This window comes from Eucyclogobius newberryi, unplaced genomic scaffold, assembly GCF_026437365.1.
Source record: "Eucyclogobius newberryi isolate DKJ021-1_F unplaced genomic scaffold, fEucNew1.0.hap1 SCAF_38, whole genome shotgun sequence".
Lineage (NCBI taxonomy): Eukaryota > Metazoa > Chordata > Actinopteri > Gobiiformes > Gobiidae > Eucyclogobius > Eucyclogobius newberryi.
In genome coordinates this window covers 832,463-847,985 of record NW_027316034.1, presented here as the reverse complement: position 1 = coordinate 847,985, position 15,523 = coordinate 832,463, and the positions used below count along the sequence as shown (strand labels likewise).

Genomic DNA, 15,523 nt, shown 5'->3' with positions numbered 1-15,523 from the left:
CACCCGCGCTCGGGTGGGTAAGATTAGACTTATTGATGGGAACGCATAGAGCAGGACGTCTGGCCATGGATGAGCAAGAGCGTCCATCCCGAGGGGTGCGTTCACGTCCGCCAAGGAGAAGAACAGCGGACACTTTGCGTTTTCCTGCGAGGCGAAGAGGTCTACGGTATCTCTGCCACAGCTGCTCCACCACCTGTGGGTGGAGGACCCACTCTCCATACAGAGGGTTCCCCCAAGACAACAGATCGGCTCCTCTGTTGAGGGCCCCTGGAACATGAGTTGCCTGAAGGGACAGAAGTCTGGTACTGCTCCACAAAATTAGCCTCTGAGCTCATTTGTGTAGTTTCAGTGAGCGTGTTTCCCCTGACGACTGATGCAACAACTGTCAGATTGTCCCTCTTCACAAGAACATGTGGGCCCTGGATAAACTGCACAAAGTGTTTCAGGGCCAGAAACACGGCCCAAAGTTCCAGCACGTTGATGTGCAATAGGGCTAATTGTGGACCCCATGTACCGTTCACTGTCATGCCGAAAAGGGTGGCCCCCCACCCTGACAATGAGGCGTCCGTTGTCAGTGTCAGTCTCCTCGACACCACGCCCAACGGGACTCCCGCTGCAAGAGCGCGGGTGTCGCGCCTCTGGTGGAGCCGTACTCGTGTGCAAAACGGAGGGATTTCCTGTGTGCTGATGCACGGAAATGTGAAAATACGCATCCGAAAGATCGATTGTGGTAAACCAATCCTCTTTGCGTATTGAGTGACAGAGTACTTTGTGTGTCAACATTCTGAATTTGTATTTCCTCAAGTGTTTGTTTAAAACACGCAGGTCCAGAATAGGACGCAGTGCCGCTGTGCTTTTCTTCGGGACCAGGAAATAACGGGAATAAAAACCCCGCTGACGATCGCTCTCTGAACAATGCGTAAAGCAAACTGACCAGGGCCTCTGAACTGGGGCCGGGGCTTAACTCCACTTTCCTCTTTTTTAGCGGAGGAGGAGAGTAAAAAGGCAGGACTGTTAGGTCGAGCGCTTCTTCTTCCCCTCTCCGGGGTGTGAGGAGCGATAGGAGTGCTTGCCCCATGGTTTGGGATCACCTGACCGTTGTTGCTGCTGGCCAGCCTGCTGACCAGCAGCCTTCTGTGGCCCAGTGCCCGCTCTGAACACCCTGGCCCCAGTAGGTCCAGTGGGAGCTCCTCTCTGGGCTTGAACTGGACGAGAAGGCTGTTTCCGAGGTCGGCATAAATTGAAGGCTTCCCCCTCCTGTTTTCTGAGGGTGCTGGTCTCCAGACAGACCTTTGGTCATAAGCAGCATCCATGACCTCTGCCTTCTGTGTGTCAGTTAAACCTGCGTGGTTAAGTCATAGACCCCGCTCGCCTGCAACCGCGAGTCCCATCACTCGGCCGCAGCCATGGACAGCTCCACGCGCGGAGCGTTGGAGGAGGTCATTCACCTCACAGATTTCATCCCAGAGGACCGGGTTGGGTGCGCCCGTGTCCAGCTGTTGACCCATCTCCTCAAGTATTTCCCCCTGGTAAGCGGACAGCAAAGTCACAGTGTTCAGCACACATGCAGACTGTGCTGCATATTTATAAGTGCGCTGGAAAATGGAGGATGTGACCCTCTCCATTTTATGGCTTTTGATGTTGAACATTGGCTCGGTCTCTGGCTGATGGAGCAGGAATTCTTCTCTCATTCCTCTCTTCTCTAACTATCTGCTCAGGACCCTGTGCAGGTCCAGTCCAATGCCTCAGAGCGTGGAGCAGGTTCTCTGTCAGCACCCTCACTGCATAGGTGGGGGCCATTTCTCTTAAACAGGTCCTCTCGTTTCCAGAATAGATAGAAGTTCTCAATGTAGTGTAGTCCTCTCAGGGAACACTCTTTGGACAGCCATGTGTTCAGCTGAAGAAGCCGGCTAAACTTGTTTATCCTCCTGTTGATGTTTGGAAGAGGTCCACTTATGAATGTTTTGATTTCCATTTTATCAAGCACGTCGAATAACTTCAAGAAGTCTTTTTTCAAAACTTCAGTCTGTTCCCGCCGCATGTCCACTGCACCCACGTGCACAATCAGATGTTTAGCTCCTCCATGCTTAGCCATAATATTTGGAAGGAGTGACGTTATCTCAGAAACAGTGGCGCTTGGAAAAGAATGTGTGTTTATCTTTTCATGCGTCACGTGACTTATCGCGCCGTCCCCAACCAAAACAATCTGCATGACCTTGGCTCCTGACACAGATCCTCCTCGCTGTATTTTGGCCACGTCATCTTTTTTCATTTAATTCCATCTCTGAAAGTGGTAAAAATCTGATGTGAGCTGTAAGTAAGTTCGTGAGAACCAGAACCGGCAACCGCGCTCGTCAACGAGATCCTCGTCTATGAACGGTTAAACAGAAGCTGCAGTGAGTCAAACTCTGAAGGAGGGGAAGATCACAACTTCATGCCCATAGGGGTCTGACCTGCGACCCGCTTCATGCCCATAGGGTTCTGACCTGCGACCCGCTTCATGCCCATAGGGGTCTGACCTGCGACCCGCTTCATGCCCATAGGGGTCTGACCTGCGACCCGCTTCATGCCCATAGGGGTCTGACCTGCGACCCGCTTCATGCCCATACGGGTCTGACATGCGACCCGCTTCATGCCCATAGGGGTCTGACCTGCGACCCGCTTAATGCCCATAGGGGTCTGACCTGCGACCCGCTTCATGCCCATAGGGGTCTGACCTGCGACCCGCTTAATGCCCATAGGGGTCTGACCTGCGACCCGCTTCATGCCCATAGGGGTCTGACCTGTGACCCGCTTCATGCCCATAGGGGTCTGACCTGTGAGCGTGCAGTATCAGAATGTGATACAATTATGAATACTTTATGTACAGGAGAGATGTTTGACCTGTTTGATAGTAATTATACAAGAAGGAAATATTTTGTTCTGCTTTTGTGTTGAAGCCAAACCTGAGTGTGAAGCATCAGATGCTTCACACTCAGGAGTGAAGTGAGGATGGAATGGTTTATAGTGTCAAAGATTGCACTGAGGTCCAGTAGTAGTGCTAGTGGCGGCTGCACTGGCGGCTGCACTGGCGGCTGCACTGGCGGCTGCACTGGCGGCTGCACTGGCGGCTGCACTGGCGGCTGCACTAGCGGCTGCACTGGCGGCTGCACTAGCGGCTGCACTGGCGGTTGCACTGGCGGCTGCGCTGGCGGCTGCGCTGGCGGCTGCAGCGGCTGCACTGGCGGCTGCACTAGCGGCTGCACTAGTGGCTGCACTGGCGGCTGCACTAGCGGCTGCCCTAACGGCTGCACTGGCGGCTGCACTGGCGGCTGCACTAGCGGCTGCGCTAGCGGCTGCGCTGGCGGCTGCACTGGCGGCTGCACTAGCGGCTGCACTGGCAGCTGCACTGGCGGCTGCACTGGCGGCTGCACTAGCGGCTGCAATGGCGGCTGCACTGGCGGCTGCACTGGCGGCTGCACTAGCGGCTGCACTAGCGGCTGCCCTAGCGGCTGCACTGGCGGCTGCACTGGCGGCTGCAATGGCGGCTGCACTGGCGGCTGCACTAGCGGCTGCACTGGCGGCTGCACTAGCGGCTGCACTGGCGGCTGCACTGGCGGCTGCACTGGCGGCTGCACTGGCGGCTGCACTAGCGGCTGCACTGGCGGCTGCACTAGCGGCTGCCCTAGCGGTTGCACTGGCGGCTGCGCTGGCGGCTGCGCTGGCGGCTGCGCTGGCGGCTGCAGCGGCTGCACTGGCGGCTGCACTAGCGGCTGCACTAGCGGCTGCACTGGCGGCTGCACTAGCGGCTGCCCTAACGGCTGCACTGGCGGCTGCACTGGCGGCTGCACTAGCGGCTGCGCTAGCGGCTGCGCTGGCGGCTGCACTGGCGGCTGCACTAGCGGCTGCACTGGCAGCTGCACTGGCGGCTGCACTGGCGGCTGCACTAGCGGCTGCACTAGCGGCTGCACTCGCGGCTGCACTAGCGGCTGCACTAGCGGCTGCCCTAGCGGCTGCACTAGCGGCTACCCTGGCGTCTGCCCTGGCGGCTGCACTGGCGGCTGCACTAGCGGCTGCACTGGCGGCTGCACTAGCGGCTGCACTGGCGGCTGCACTGGCGGCTGCACTGGCGGCTGCAATGGCGGCTGCACTGGCGGCTGCACTGGCGGCTGCACTAGCGGCTGCCCTGGCGGCTGCACTGGCGGCTGCACTGGCGGCTGCACTGGCGGCTGCACTGGCGGCTGCACTGGCGGCTGCACTGGCGGCTGCACTAGCGGCTGCACTAGCGGCGGCTGCACTAGCGGCGGCTGCACTAGCGGCTGCCCTGGCGGCTGCACTAGCGGCTGCACTAGCGGCTGCACTGGCGGCTGCCCTAGCGTCTGCCCTGGCGGCTGCACTGGCGGCTGCACTAGCGGCTGCACTGGCGGCTGCACTGGCGGCTGCACTGGCGGCTGCACTGGCGGCTGCACTGGCGGCTGCACTAGCGGCTGCACTAGCGGCTGCCCTGGCGGTTGCACTGGCGGCTGCGCTGGCGGCTGCACTGGCGGCTGCACTAGCGGCTGCACTGGCGGCTGCACTAGCGGCTGCCCTAACGGCTGCACTGGCGGCTGCACTGGCGGCTGCACTAGCGGCTGCACTAGCGGCTGCACTAGCGGCTGCACTAGCGGCTGAACTAGCGGCTGCACTGGCGGCTGCACTAGCGGCTGCCCTAACGGCTGCACTGGCGGCTGCACTGGCGGCTGCACTAGCGGCTGCACTAGCGGCTGAACTAGCGGCTGCACTAGCGGCTGCCCTGGCGGCTGCACTGGCGGCTGCACTGGCGGCTGCAATGGCGGCTGCACTGGCGGCTGCACTGGCGTCTGCACTAGCGGCTGCATTAGCGGCTGCACTAGCGGCTGCCCTGGCGGCTGCACTGGCGGCTGCACTAGCGGCTGCACTAGCGGCTGCACTGGCGGCTGCACTGGCGGCTGCACTGGCGGCTGCACTAGCGGCTGCACTGGCGGCTGCACTAGCGGCTGCACTAGCGGCTGCCCTGGCGGCTGCACTGGCGGCTGCACTAGCGGCTGCACTAGCGGCTGCACTGGCGGCTGCACTAGCGGCTGCCCTGGCGGCTGCACTAGCGGCGGCTGCACTAGCGGCTGCCCTGGCGGCTGCACTAGCGGCTGCACTAGCGGCTGCACTAGCGGCTGCACTAGCGGCTGCACTGGCGGCTGCCCTGGCGGCTGCACTAGCGGCTGCACTAGCGGCTGCACTAGCGGCTGCCCTGGCGGCTGCACTTGTGGCCGGTGCTCTTGCTACAAGGCTCAGTTGTCATGTGCAGACATTTGTAAGAAGTGTGAAAAGACTGAGCGCTCAAAGGAAGAAGTGGTCATGATGAAGACAATGATGCAGAGGACAGTGACTTTCACCTGTCATGTGTTTGTCTCACTTCAACACTGAATGGTTTTAAATGTAGAATATTGTATTAGGCTCTTGTACATTTGAGTGTGAAACATGAATAAAACATTGATATGAAGAAACAGATGGACTGATGAGTTGTAAAAACATTGATTTAAAAGAAAAGTGATGAGTCTAAATCTAAGTGACTGAGCACGAGCAGATGGTCAATAAAGTTGTGCCAGAACTAGAATTTCATAATTTTGAGCAAAAAGTGAAGATTAAGATGAATAAGTGAAACTTAGTGAATGTGAAGTGGGAGTGGGACTGATGTCTCCAGCAAAGAGGATTGTCCTCGCCTCAATGAATATGGAATGACGGGTTTGTAAAAAGTGATGAGTGTTTTTACTCCGTGTGTATTTGTAAGTCAATGAAGAGACTGGACTGGGACTTCAGGAATGTGGACAAAGTAGTAATGCAGACGACTTGGGGACAGGTCATTGTGGCATGTCTAATGGAGACAAGATGACGGGGCCAAAAAGTGCTATACACCTCAATATGTCCAAATTTAGAGGAAACTGTCAACTTTCAGATCCATTTCAAATACTTCAATGTTGTTCACGGAGAACTTTTTGTCAAAGATTCTTCATATATTTGGGCTCCAGAAACATGTTTTAAAAAGTCGTGCAAGAGGGAACGGAAGTGAAAGATACAGCTCTCTGACTGACCAGGCTCAAACTCCAAAACACAGTGACATCAATGTGAAATCTCTTTTTATTTTTACAAACACACAAAACACAAATTAATATAAATAAAAATATCATTTGACAAAAAACAAAAAATAAGGTTCACTCCAGGTTTTTAAAAAGATTATTATTTTCCACAAACTTACAACAAACTAGTGTCTAGAGTCCTGGTTTAGTCCTTGTTTAGTCCTTGTTTAGTCCTGGTTTAGTCCTGGTTTAGTCCTGGTTTAGACCTGGTTTAGTCCTGGTTTAGTCCTGGTTTAGTCCTTGTTTAGTCCTGGTTTAGTCCTGGTTTAGTCTTGGTTTAGACCTGGTTTAGTCCTGGTTTAGACCTGGTTTAGTCCTGGTTTAGTCCTGGAACTTCTGCCTGAGAGTTCTGACCCGGTTTAGGTCTGGGTGGTCTTGGTTCTGGTCTTGGGTCAGGTTTCTAGAACCTTGTCTTGTCTCTGGTCTGGACTCGGGTCTGGACTCGGGTCTGGACTCTGGTCTGGACTCTGGTCTGGTCTCTGGTCTAGACTCTGGTCTGGACTCTGGTCTGGACTCTGGTCTGGACTCTGGTCTGGACTCGGGTCTGGACTCTGGTCTGGTCCCTGGTCTGGACTCGGGTCTGGACTCTGGTCTGGACTCGGGTCTGGACCCGGGTCTGGTCTCTGGTCTGGACTCGGGTCTGGACTCGGATCTGGACTTGGGTCTGGTCTCTGGTCTGGACTCTGAGCTGGACTCTGGTCTGGACTCTGGTCTGGACTCGGGTCTGGACTCTGGTCTGGACTCTGGTCTGGTCTCTGGTCTGGTCTCTGGTCTGGTCTCTTGTCTAGACTCTGGTCTAGACTCTGGTCTGGACTCTGGTCTGGACTCTGATCTGGACTCGGGTCTGGACTCTGATCTGGACTCTGATCTGGACTCGTGTCTGGACTCGGATCTGGTCTCTGGTCTGGTCTCTGATCTGGACTTGGGTCGGGTCTCTGGTCTGGACTCTGGTCTGGACTCTGGTCTGGACTCTGGTTTGGTCCCTGGTCTGGACTCGGATCTGGACTCTGGTCTGGACTCTGGTCTGGACTCTGGTTTGGTCCCTGGTCTGGACTCGGGTCTGGATTCTGGTCTGGACTCTGGTTTGGTCCCTGGTCTGGACTCTGGTTTGGTCCCTGGTCTCGACTCGGGTCTGGACTCTGGTCTGGACTCAGATTTGGTCCCTGGTCTGGACTCGGTTCTGGACTCTGGTCTGGACTCTGGTCTGGACTCTGATCTGGACTCGGGTCTGGTCTCTGGTCTGGACTCGGGTCTGGACTCGGATCTGGACTTGGGTCTGGTCTCTGGTCTGGACTCTGAGCTGGACTCTGAGCTGGACTCTGGTCTGGACTCTGGTCTGGACTCGGGTCTGGACTCTGGTCTGGTCTCTGGTCTGGTCTCTGGTCTGGTCTCTTGTCTAGACTCTGGTCTAGACTCTGGTCTGGACTCTGGTCTGGACTCTGATCTGGACTCGGGTCTGGACTCTGATCTGGACTCTGATCTGGACTCGGGTCTGGACTCTGATCTGGACTCTGATCTGGTCTCTGGTCTGGTCTCTGATCTGGACTTGGGTCGGGTCTCTGGTCTGGACTCTGGTCTGGACTCTGGTTTGGTCCCTGGTCTGGACTCGGATCTGGACTCTGGTCTGGACTCTGTTCTGGACTCAGATTTGGTCCCTGGTCTGGACTCGGGTCTGGATTCTGGTCTGGACTCTGGTTTGGTCCCTGGTCTGGACTCGGATCTTGACTCTGGTCTGGACTCTGTTCTGGACTCAGATTTGGTCTCTGGTCTGGACTCGGGTCTGGACTCGGATCTGGACTTGGGTCTGGTCTCTGGTCTGGACTCTGAACTGGACTCTGGTCTGGACTCTGGTCTGGACTCGGGTCTGGACTCTGGTCTGGACTCTGGTCTGGTCTCTGGTCTGGTCTCTTGTCTAGACTCTGGTCTAGACTCTGGTCTGGACTCTGGTCTGGACTCTGATCTGGACTCGGGTCTGGACTCTGATCTGGACTCTGATCTGGACTCGTGTCTGGACTCGGATCTGGTCTCTGGTCTGGTCTCTGATCTGGACTTGGGTCGGGTCTCTGGTCTGGACTCTGGTCTGGACTCTGGTCTGGACTCTGGTTTGGTCCCTGGTCTGGACTCGGATCTGGACTCTGGTCTGGACTCTGTTCTGGACTCAGATTTGGTCCCTGGTCTGGACTCGGGTCTGGATTCTGGTCTGGACTCTGGTTTGGTCCCTGGTCTGGACTCTGGTTTGGTCCCTGGTCTCGACTCGGGTCTGGACTCTGGTCTGGACTCAGATTTGGTCCCTGGTCTGGACTCGGTTCTGGACTCTGGTCTGGACTCTGGTCTGGACTCTGATCTGGACTCGGGTCTGGTCTCTGGTCTGGACTCTGGTCTGGACTCTGATCTGGACTTGGGTCAGGTCTCTGGTCTGGTCTCTGGTCTGGACTCGGGTCTGGACTCGGATCTGGACTTGGGTCTGTTCTCTGGTCTGGACTCTGAGCTGGACTCTGGTCTGGACTCTGGTCTGGACTCGGGTCTGGACTCTGGTCTGGACTCTGGTCTGGTCTCTGGTCTGGTCTCTGGTCTGGTCTCTGATCTGGACTCGGGTCTGGACTCTGATCTGGACTCTGATCTGGACTCGGGTCTGGACTCGGATCTGGTCTCTGGTCTGGTCTCTGATCTGGACTTGGGTCGGGTCTCTGGTCTGGACTCTGGTCTGGACTCTGGTCTGGACTCTGGTTTGGTCCCTGGTCTGGACTCGGATCTGGACTCTGGTCTGGACTCTGTTCTGGACTCAGATTTGGTCCCTGGTCTGGACTCGGGTCTGGATTCTGGTCTGGACTCTGGTTTGGTCCCTGGTCTGGACTCTGGTTTGGTCCCTGGTCTCGACTCGGGTCTGGACTCTGGTCTGGACTCAGATTTGGTCCCTGGTCTGGACTCGGTTCTGGACTCTGGTCTGGACTCTGGTCTGGACTCTGATCTGGACTCGGGTCTGGTCTCTGGTCTGGACTCTGGTCTGGACTCTGATCTGGACTTGGGTCAGGTCTCTGGTCTGGTCTCTGGTCTGGACTCGGGTCTGGACTCGGATCTGGACTTGGGTCTGGTCTCTGGTCTGGACTCTGAGCTGGACTCTGGTCTGGACTCTGGTCTGGACTCGGGTCTGGACTCTGGTCTGGACTCTGGTCTGGTCTCTGGTCTGGTCTCTGGTCTGGTCTCTTGTCTAGACTCTGGTCTAGACTCTGGTCTGGACTCTGGTCTGGACTCTGATCTGGACTCGGGTCTGGACTCTGATCTGGTCTCTGATCTGGACTCGGGTCTGGACTCGGATCTGGTCTCTGGTCTGGTCTCTGATCTGGACTTGGGTCGGGTCTCTGGTCTGGACTCTGGTCTGGACTCTGGTCTGGACTGGGTCTGGTTCTGATAAAGCCGTCGGCGCTCGGACACGGCCCAAACGCAGATCTTTTCTCGACTTGTGGGAGACCGGATCTGGACTAAACCCTGGCTCTGGTCTGGTCCAGGATCTGGTTCAGGTCTTGAGCTCAAGTCTGAGTTCGGCTCTGGGACTTGGACTGGTCCTGGTTTAGTCCTCGGTCAGACCTGGTTCAGATTTGGTTTCTTTTTCAGTGTTCGACCCTGATGTTGATTGAAAACGCTCGAGATTCTCTGAGCTTCAGCATCACTCACTACAAACACCCCAAACAGCCAATCACGTTACAGGTGAGTGTAAGCCCCACCCACAGGTACAGGTGAGTGTAAACACCACCCACAGGTACAGGTGAGTGTAAGCCCCACCCACAGGTACAGGTGAGTGTAAGCACCACCCACAGGTACAGGTGAGTGTAAGCACCACCCACAGGTACAGGTGAGTGTAAGCACCACCCACAGGTACAGGTGAGTGTAAACACCACCCACAGGTACAGGTGAGTGTAAGCCCCACCCACAGGTACAGGTGAGTGTAAGCACCACCCACAGGTACAGGTGAGTGTAAGCACCACCCACAGGTACAAGTGTGTATAACCCCCACCCACAGGTACAGTTGAGTATAAGCCCCACCCACACAGGTACAGGTGAGTGTAAGCCCCACAGGTACAGCTGAGTGTAAGCACCACCCACAGGTACAGGTGTGTATAACCCCCACCCACAGGTACAGTTGAGTATAAGCCCCACCCACACAGGTACAGGTGAGTGTAAGCCCCACAGGTACAGCTGAGTGTAAGCACCACCCACAGGTACAGGTGAGTATAAGCCCCACCCACACAGGTACAGCTGAGTGTAAGCACCACCCACAGGTACAGGTGAGTATAAGCCCCACCCACACAGGTAAAGGTGTGTATAAGCCCCACCCACAGGTACAGGTGAGTGTAAGCACCACAGGTAAAGGTGCGTATAAGCCCCACCCACAGGTACAGGTGAGTGTAAGCACCACAGGTACAGGTGAGTGTAAGCCCCACCCACAGGTACAGGTGAGTGTAAGCCCCACCCACAGGTACAGGTGAGTGTGAAGACCGATATATTTTTTTTCTGTCAAACGCTCACCTCCCAACGCAGCCAGCAGCCAATCAGAAAGCTTACAGATCATAACGTGCTGTGTACGTGTTTGTGCAACGTTCAAAGATCACTTCACGTTGACGTGTTGTGGATCACAAGAGCTATGATTGGATGATCCACATGGACTGTACGGAAAACATATTAGCTTAGCCACTAAATGTGGACCAGAGTCAGGATTAAACGTGGACCAGAGTCAGGACTAAACGTGGACCAGAGTCAGGACTAAACGTGGACCAGAGTCAGGACTAAACGTGGACCAGAGTCAGGACTAAACGTGGACCAGAGTCAGGACTAAACGTGGACCAGAGTCAGGACTAAACGTGGACCAGAGTCAGGACTAAACGTGGACCAGAGTCAGGACTAAACGTGGACCAGAGTCAGGACTAAACGTGGACCAGAGTCAGGACTAAACGTGGACCAGAGTCAGGACTAAACGTGGACCAGAGTCAGGACTAAACGTGGACCAGAGTCAGGACTAAATCGTTGTGCTTTTCTTGTTCTGTGAAGAACTGAAGTACTTTGTGAACATTTGTATAAGTTAAAGTTCTTGTTGTTTTCTGAGGCTCGGTCTCTGGAGGAGAAGCAGCTCTGGGCCCATCACATCAAACGCATCATTCTAGAAAGCCACCGAGCTGTGATCCCCCAGAAGGTAAGTTCAGACCCTGTTCAGACCCTGTTCAGACCCTGTTCAGACCTGGTTCAGACCCTGTTCAGACCTGGTTCAGACCCGGTTCAGACCCGGTTCAGACCCTGTTCAGACCTGGTTCAGACCCGGTTCAGACCCGGTTCAGACCCTGTTCAGACCCTGTTCAGACCTGGTTCAGACCCGGTTCAGACCCGGTTCAGACCCTGTTCAGACCCTGTTCAGACCCGGTTCAGACCCTGTTCAGACCCAGTTCAGACCTGGTTCAGACCCGGTTCAGACCCGGTTATGACCCTGTTCAGACCTGGTTCAGACCCTGTTCAGACCTGGTTCAGACCCGGTTCAGACCCGGTTCAGACCCTGTTCAGACCCGGTTCAGACCCGGTTCAGACCCTGTTCAGACCCTGTTCAGACCTGGTTCAGACCCGGTTCAGACCCGGTTCAGACCCTGTTCAGACCCTGTTCAGACCCGGTTCAGACCCTGTTCAGACCCAGTTCAGACCCGGTTCAGACCCTGTTCAGACCCTGTTCAGACCCGGTTCAGACCCTGTTCAGACCCGGTTCAGACCCTGTTCAGACCCGGTTCAGACCCTGTTCAGACCCTGTTCAGACCCGGTTCAGACCCTGTTTTAGACCCTGTTCAGACCCGGTTCAGACCCTGTTCAGACCTGGTTCAGACCCAGTTCACACCCGCTTCAGATCCAGTACAGACCTGGTTTTGTGTTTCAGGCACAGGAGATGTTTCTGGATCAGAATCCGTTCTGTAAGTTCACTCTTTTTACTCTGTTTGTGATTGTGGCTTTCTGCACGCGCTCAGAAGCTTCTGCACGGCCCCACGGTTTATAGGATTTTTGTCAATAATAAACTTTATGAACCTTGACTTAAAAGCCGTGGCTGCAGAGCTGCGACGCGGTCTAATAAACCAGCAGTTTCAGGAGCCGCGGCACGGCCATATAGCCTCATGGCTACCCCTAACCCTCACCCTCACCTTAATCCTAACCCTAACCATAACCATAACCCTAACCCTCACCTTAACCCTAACCCTAACCTTAACCCTAACCCTCACCTTAACCCTAACCCTAACCATAACCCTAACCCTCACCTTAACCCTAACCCTAACCTTAACCCTAACCCTCACCTTAACCCTAACCCTAACCATAACCATAACCATAACCCTAACCCTAACCCTAACCCTAACCCTAACCCTCACCTTAACCCTAACCCTAACCTTAACCCTAACCCTAACCCTAACCCTAACACTAACCCTAACCTTAACCCTAACCTTAACCCTAACCCTAACCCTAACCCTAACCCTCACCTTAACCCTCACCTTAACCCTAACCCTAACCCTAACCCTGACCTTAACCCTAACCCTAACCCTAACCCTAACCCTAACCCTAACCCTAACCTTAACCTTAACCTTAACCTTAACCCTAACCCTAACCCTAACCTTAACCTTAACCTTAACCTTAACCCTAACCCTAACCCTAACCCTAACCCTAACCCTAACCCTAACCCTAACCCTAACCCTAACCTTAACCTTAACCTTAACCTTAACCTTAACCTTAACCTTAACCTTAACCTTAACCTTAACCTTAACCTTAACCCTGACCTTAAACTTAACCCTAACCTTAACCCTAACCCTGACTCTAACCCTTGACCCTAAACTTAACCCTAACCTTAACCCTGACCCTAACCCTGACTCTAACCCTTGACCCTAAACTTAACCCTAACCCGGCGCGGTCAAATAGCCCAGCAGTTTGGGTTTCTGTAGACACTCCTTAACTTAAATGGGGTGAAGTAAAAACGCTACACCAGACTGTACAATTTAAACTGTTTCTGGACTTTTCTCTCCACACATCCATTTTCTACCGCTTGTTCCTTTTCTGGGTCGCGGGTGACTGGAGCCTATCGAGTGACTTGGGGCCTTAGGCGGGGTACACCCTGGACAGTGGCCAACACAGAGACACAGACATTACAGTCACTCTCACTTTCACTCACTAGGGCCAATTTAGAGTCACCAATCTTGACCTGACACATGTGTTTGGACGGTGGGAGGAGCCGGAGAACCCGGAGAGAACCCACGGTAACACGGGGAGAACATGCAGACTCCACCCAGAGAGATCATGTGAGGTTTGTCTGGTCACCGTGCAGAAACTGTTTCTGGATTTTTAAATAACAGAATTGTAGCCATGGTTACAATTAGCATGAGGCAAACTGACTCAGACCTGGAATCACAGGGACTTCATTGAGATGTATTTCTAGTCCTGGTTCTGACCCGGTTCTGTTTCAGGTCGGTTGAAATACGGTTGTGAAGAACGTCTGAAGACTTCTCTTCACCGAAGTACGAGTCCAACCTGGATTTTACCTCTGGTTTAGATCAAAGACAAAGATTTTATTTGACCTCAACGTGTTTGGATTTCATATTTTTCAGATGCATAATTTCACTGAAACACTCGACTGTGTCATCGACTGTGTCATCGACTGTGTCATCGACTGTGTCACTCGACTGTGTCACTTGACTGTGTCAGTCGACTGTCACTCGACTGTTTCACTCGACTGCGTCATCGACTGTGTCATCAACTGTGTCACTCGACTGTGTCACTCGACTGTGTCAGTCGACTGTCACCCGACTGTCACTCGACTGTTTCACTCGACTGTGTCACTCGACTGTGTCACTCGACTGTGTCAGTCGACTGTCACCCGACTGTCACTCGACTGTTTCACTCGACTGTGTCAGTCGACTGTGTCGCTCGACTGTGTCGCTCGACTCTGTCATCGACTGTGTCAATCGACTGTGTCAGTCAACTGTGTCACTCGACTGTCACTCAACTGTTTCAGTCGACTGTCACTCGACTGTGTCATCGACTGTGTCATCGACTGTGTCTTCACTCGACTGTGTCATCGACTGTGTCACTCCACTGTGTCACTCCACTGTGTCACTCGACTGTCACTCGACTGTTTCAGTCGACTGTCACTCGACTGTTTCAGTCGACTGTCACTCGACTGTATCATCGACTGTGTGATCGACTGTGTCACGCCACTGTGTCACGCCACTGTGTCACGCCACTGTGTCACTCGACTGTGTCATCGACTGTGTCACTCAACTGTGTCATCGACTGTGTCATCGACTGTCACTCCACTGTTTTGCTCGACTGTGTCACTCGACTGTCACTCGACTGTTTCAGTCGACTGTCACTCGACTGTGTCATCGACTGTGTCTTCGACTGTGTCATCGACTGTGTCTTCACTCGACTGTGTCTTCACTCGACTGTGTCTTCACTCGACTGTGTCTTCACTCGACTGTGTCATCGACTGTTTCACTCGACTGTGTCGCTCCACAGTTTTGCTCGACTGTATCGCTCGACAGTTTCGCTCGACTGTGTCACTAGACTGTGTCATCGACTGTGTCTTCACTCGACTGTGTCTTCACTCGACTGTTTCACTTGACTGTGTCATCGACTGTTTCACTCGACTGTGTCACTCGACTGTGTCACTCGACTATGTCACTCGACTGTGTCACTCGACTGTGTCACTCGACTGTGTCACTCGACTGTGTCTTCACTTGACTGTGTCACTCGACTGTTTCACTCGACTGTGTCACTCGACTGTGTCATTGACTGTGTCACTCGACTGTGTCATTGACTGTGTCAATCGACTGTTTCAGTCGACTGTTTCATCCACTGTGTCACTCCACTGTTTCATTCGACTGTTTCGCTCGACTGTGTCATCGACTGTTTCACTCGACAGTTTCACTCGACTGTGTCACTCGACTGTCACTCGGCTGTGTCATCGACTGTGTCACTTTACTGTGTCACTCGACTGTGTCATTGACTGTGTCAATCGACTGTTTCAGTCGACTGTGTCATCCACTGTGTCACTCCACTGTTTCAGTCGACTGTTTCACTCGACAGTTTCACTCAACTGTGTCACTCGACTGTCACTCGGCTGTGTCATCGACTGTGTCACTTGACTGTGTCACTTGACTGTGTCACTCGACTGTGTCATTGACTGTGTCAATCGACTGTTTCAGTCGACTGTGTCATCCACTGTGTCACTCCACTGTTTCAGTCGACTGTTTCGCTCGACTGTGTCACTCGACTGTCACTCGGCTGTGTCATCGACTGTGTCATCGACTGTGTTACTCGACTGTGTCAGTCGACTGTGTCTTCACTCGACTGTGTCATCGACTGTGTTACTCGACTGTGTCACTCGA

General features: G+C 54.2%; 1 protein-coding gene across 1 annotated transcript in view; it reads left to right on the top strand.

Annotated features, from left to right (window-relative positions):
- The window catches only part of LOC140376662 (pleckstrin homology domain-containing family G member 3-like), a 28,532-nt gene extending 14,783 nt beyond the window's left edge, over window positions 1–13,749 (top strand). Inside the window, exons 8-12 of the mRNA XM_072462139.1 lie at window positions 9,741–9,833; window positions 11,227–11,313; window positions 12,037–12,070; window positions 13,601–13,651; window positions 13,742–13,749. Of these exons, the coding sequence (XP_072318240.1) occupies window positions 9,741–9,833; window positions 11,227–11,313; window positions 12,037–12,070; window positions 13,601–13,651; window positions 13,742–13,749 (273 nt within the window). The remainder of the gene's footprint in view (window positions 1–9,740; window positions 9,834–11,226; window positions 11,314–12,036; window positions 12,071–13,600; window positions 13,652–13,741) is intronic.
- Window positions 13,750–15,523: the final 1,774 nt, after the last annotated feature.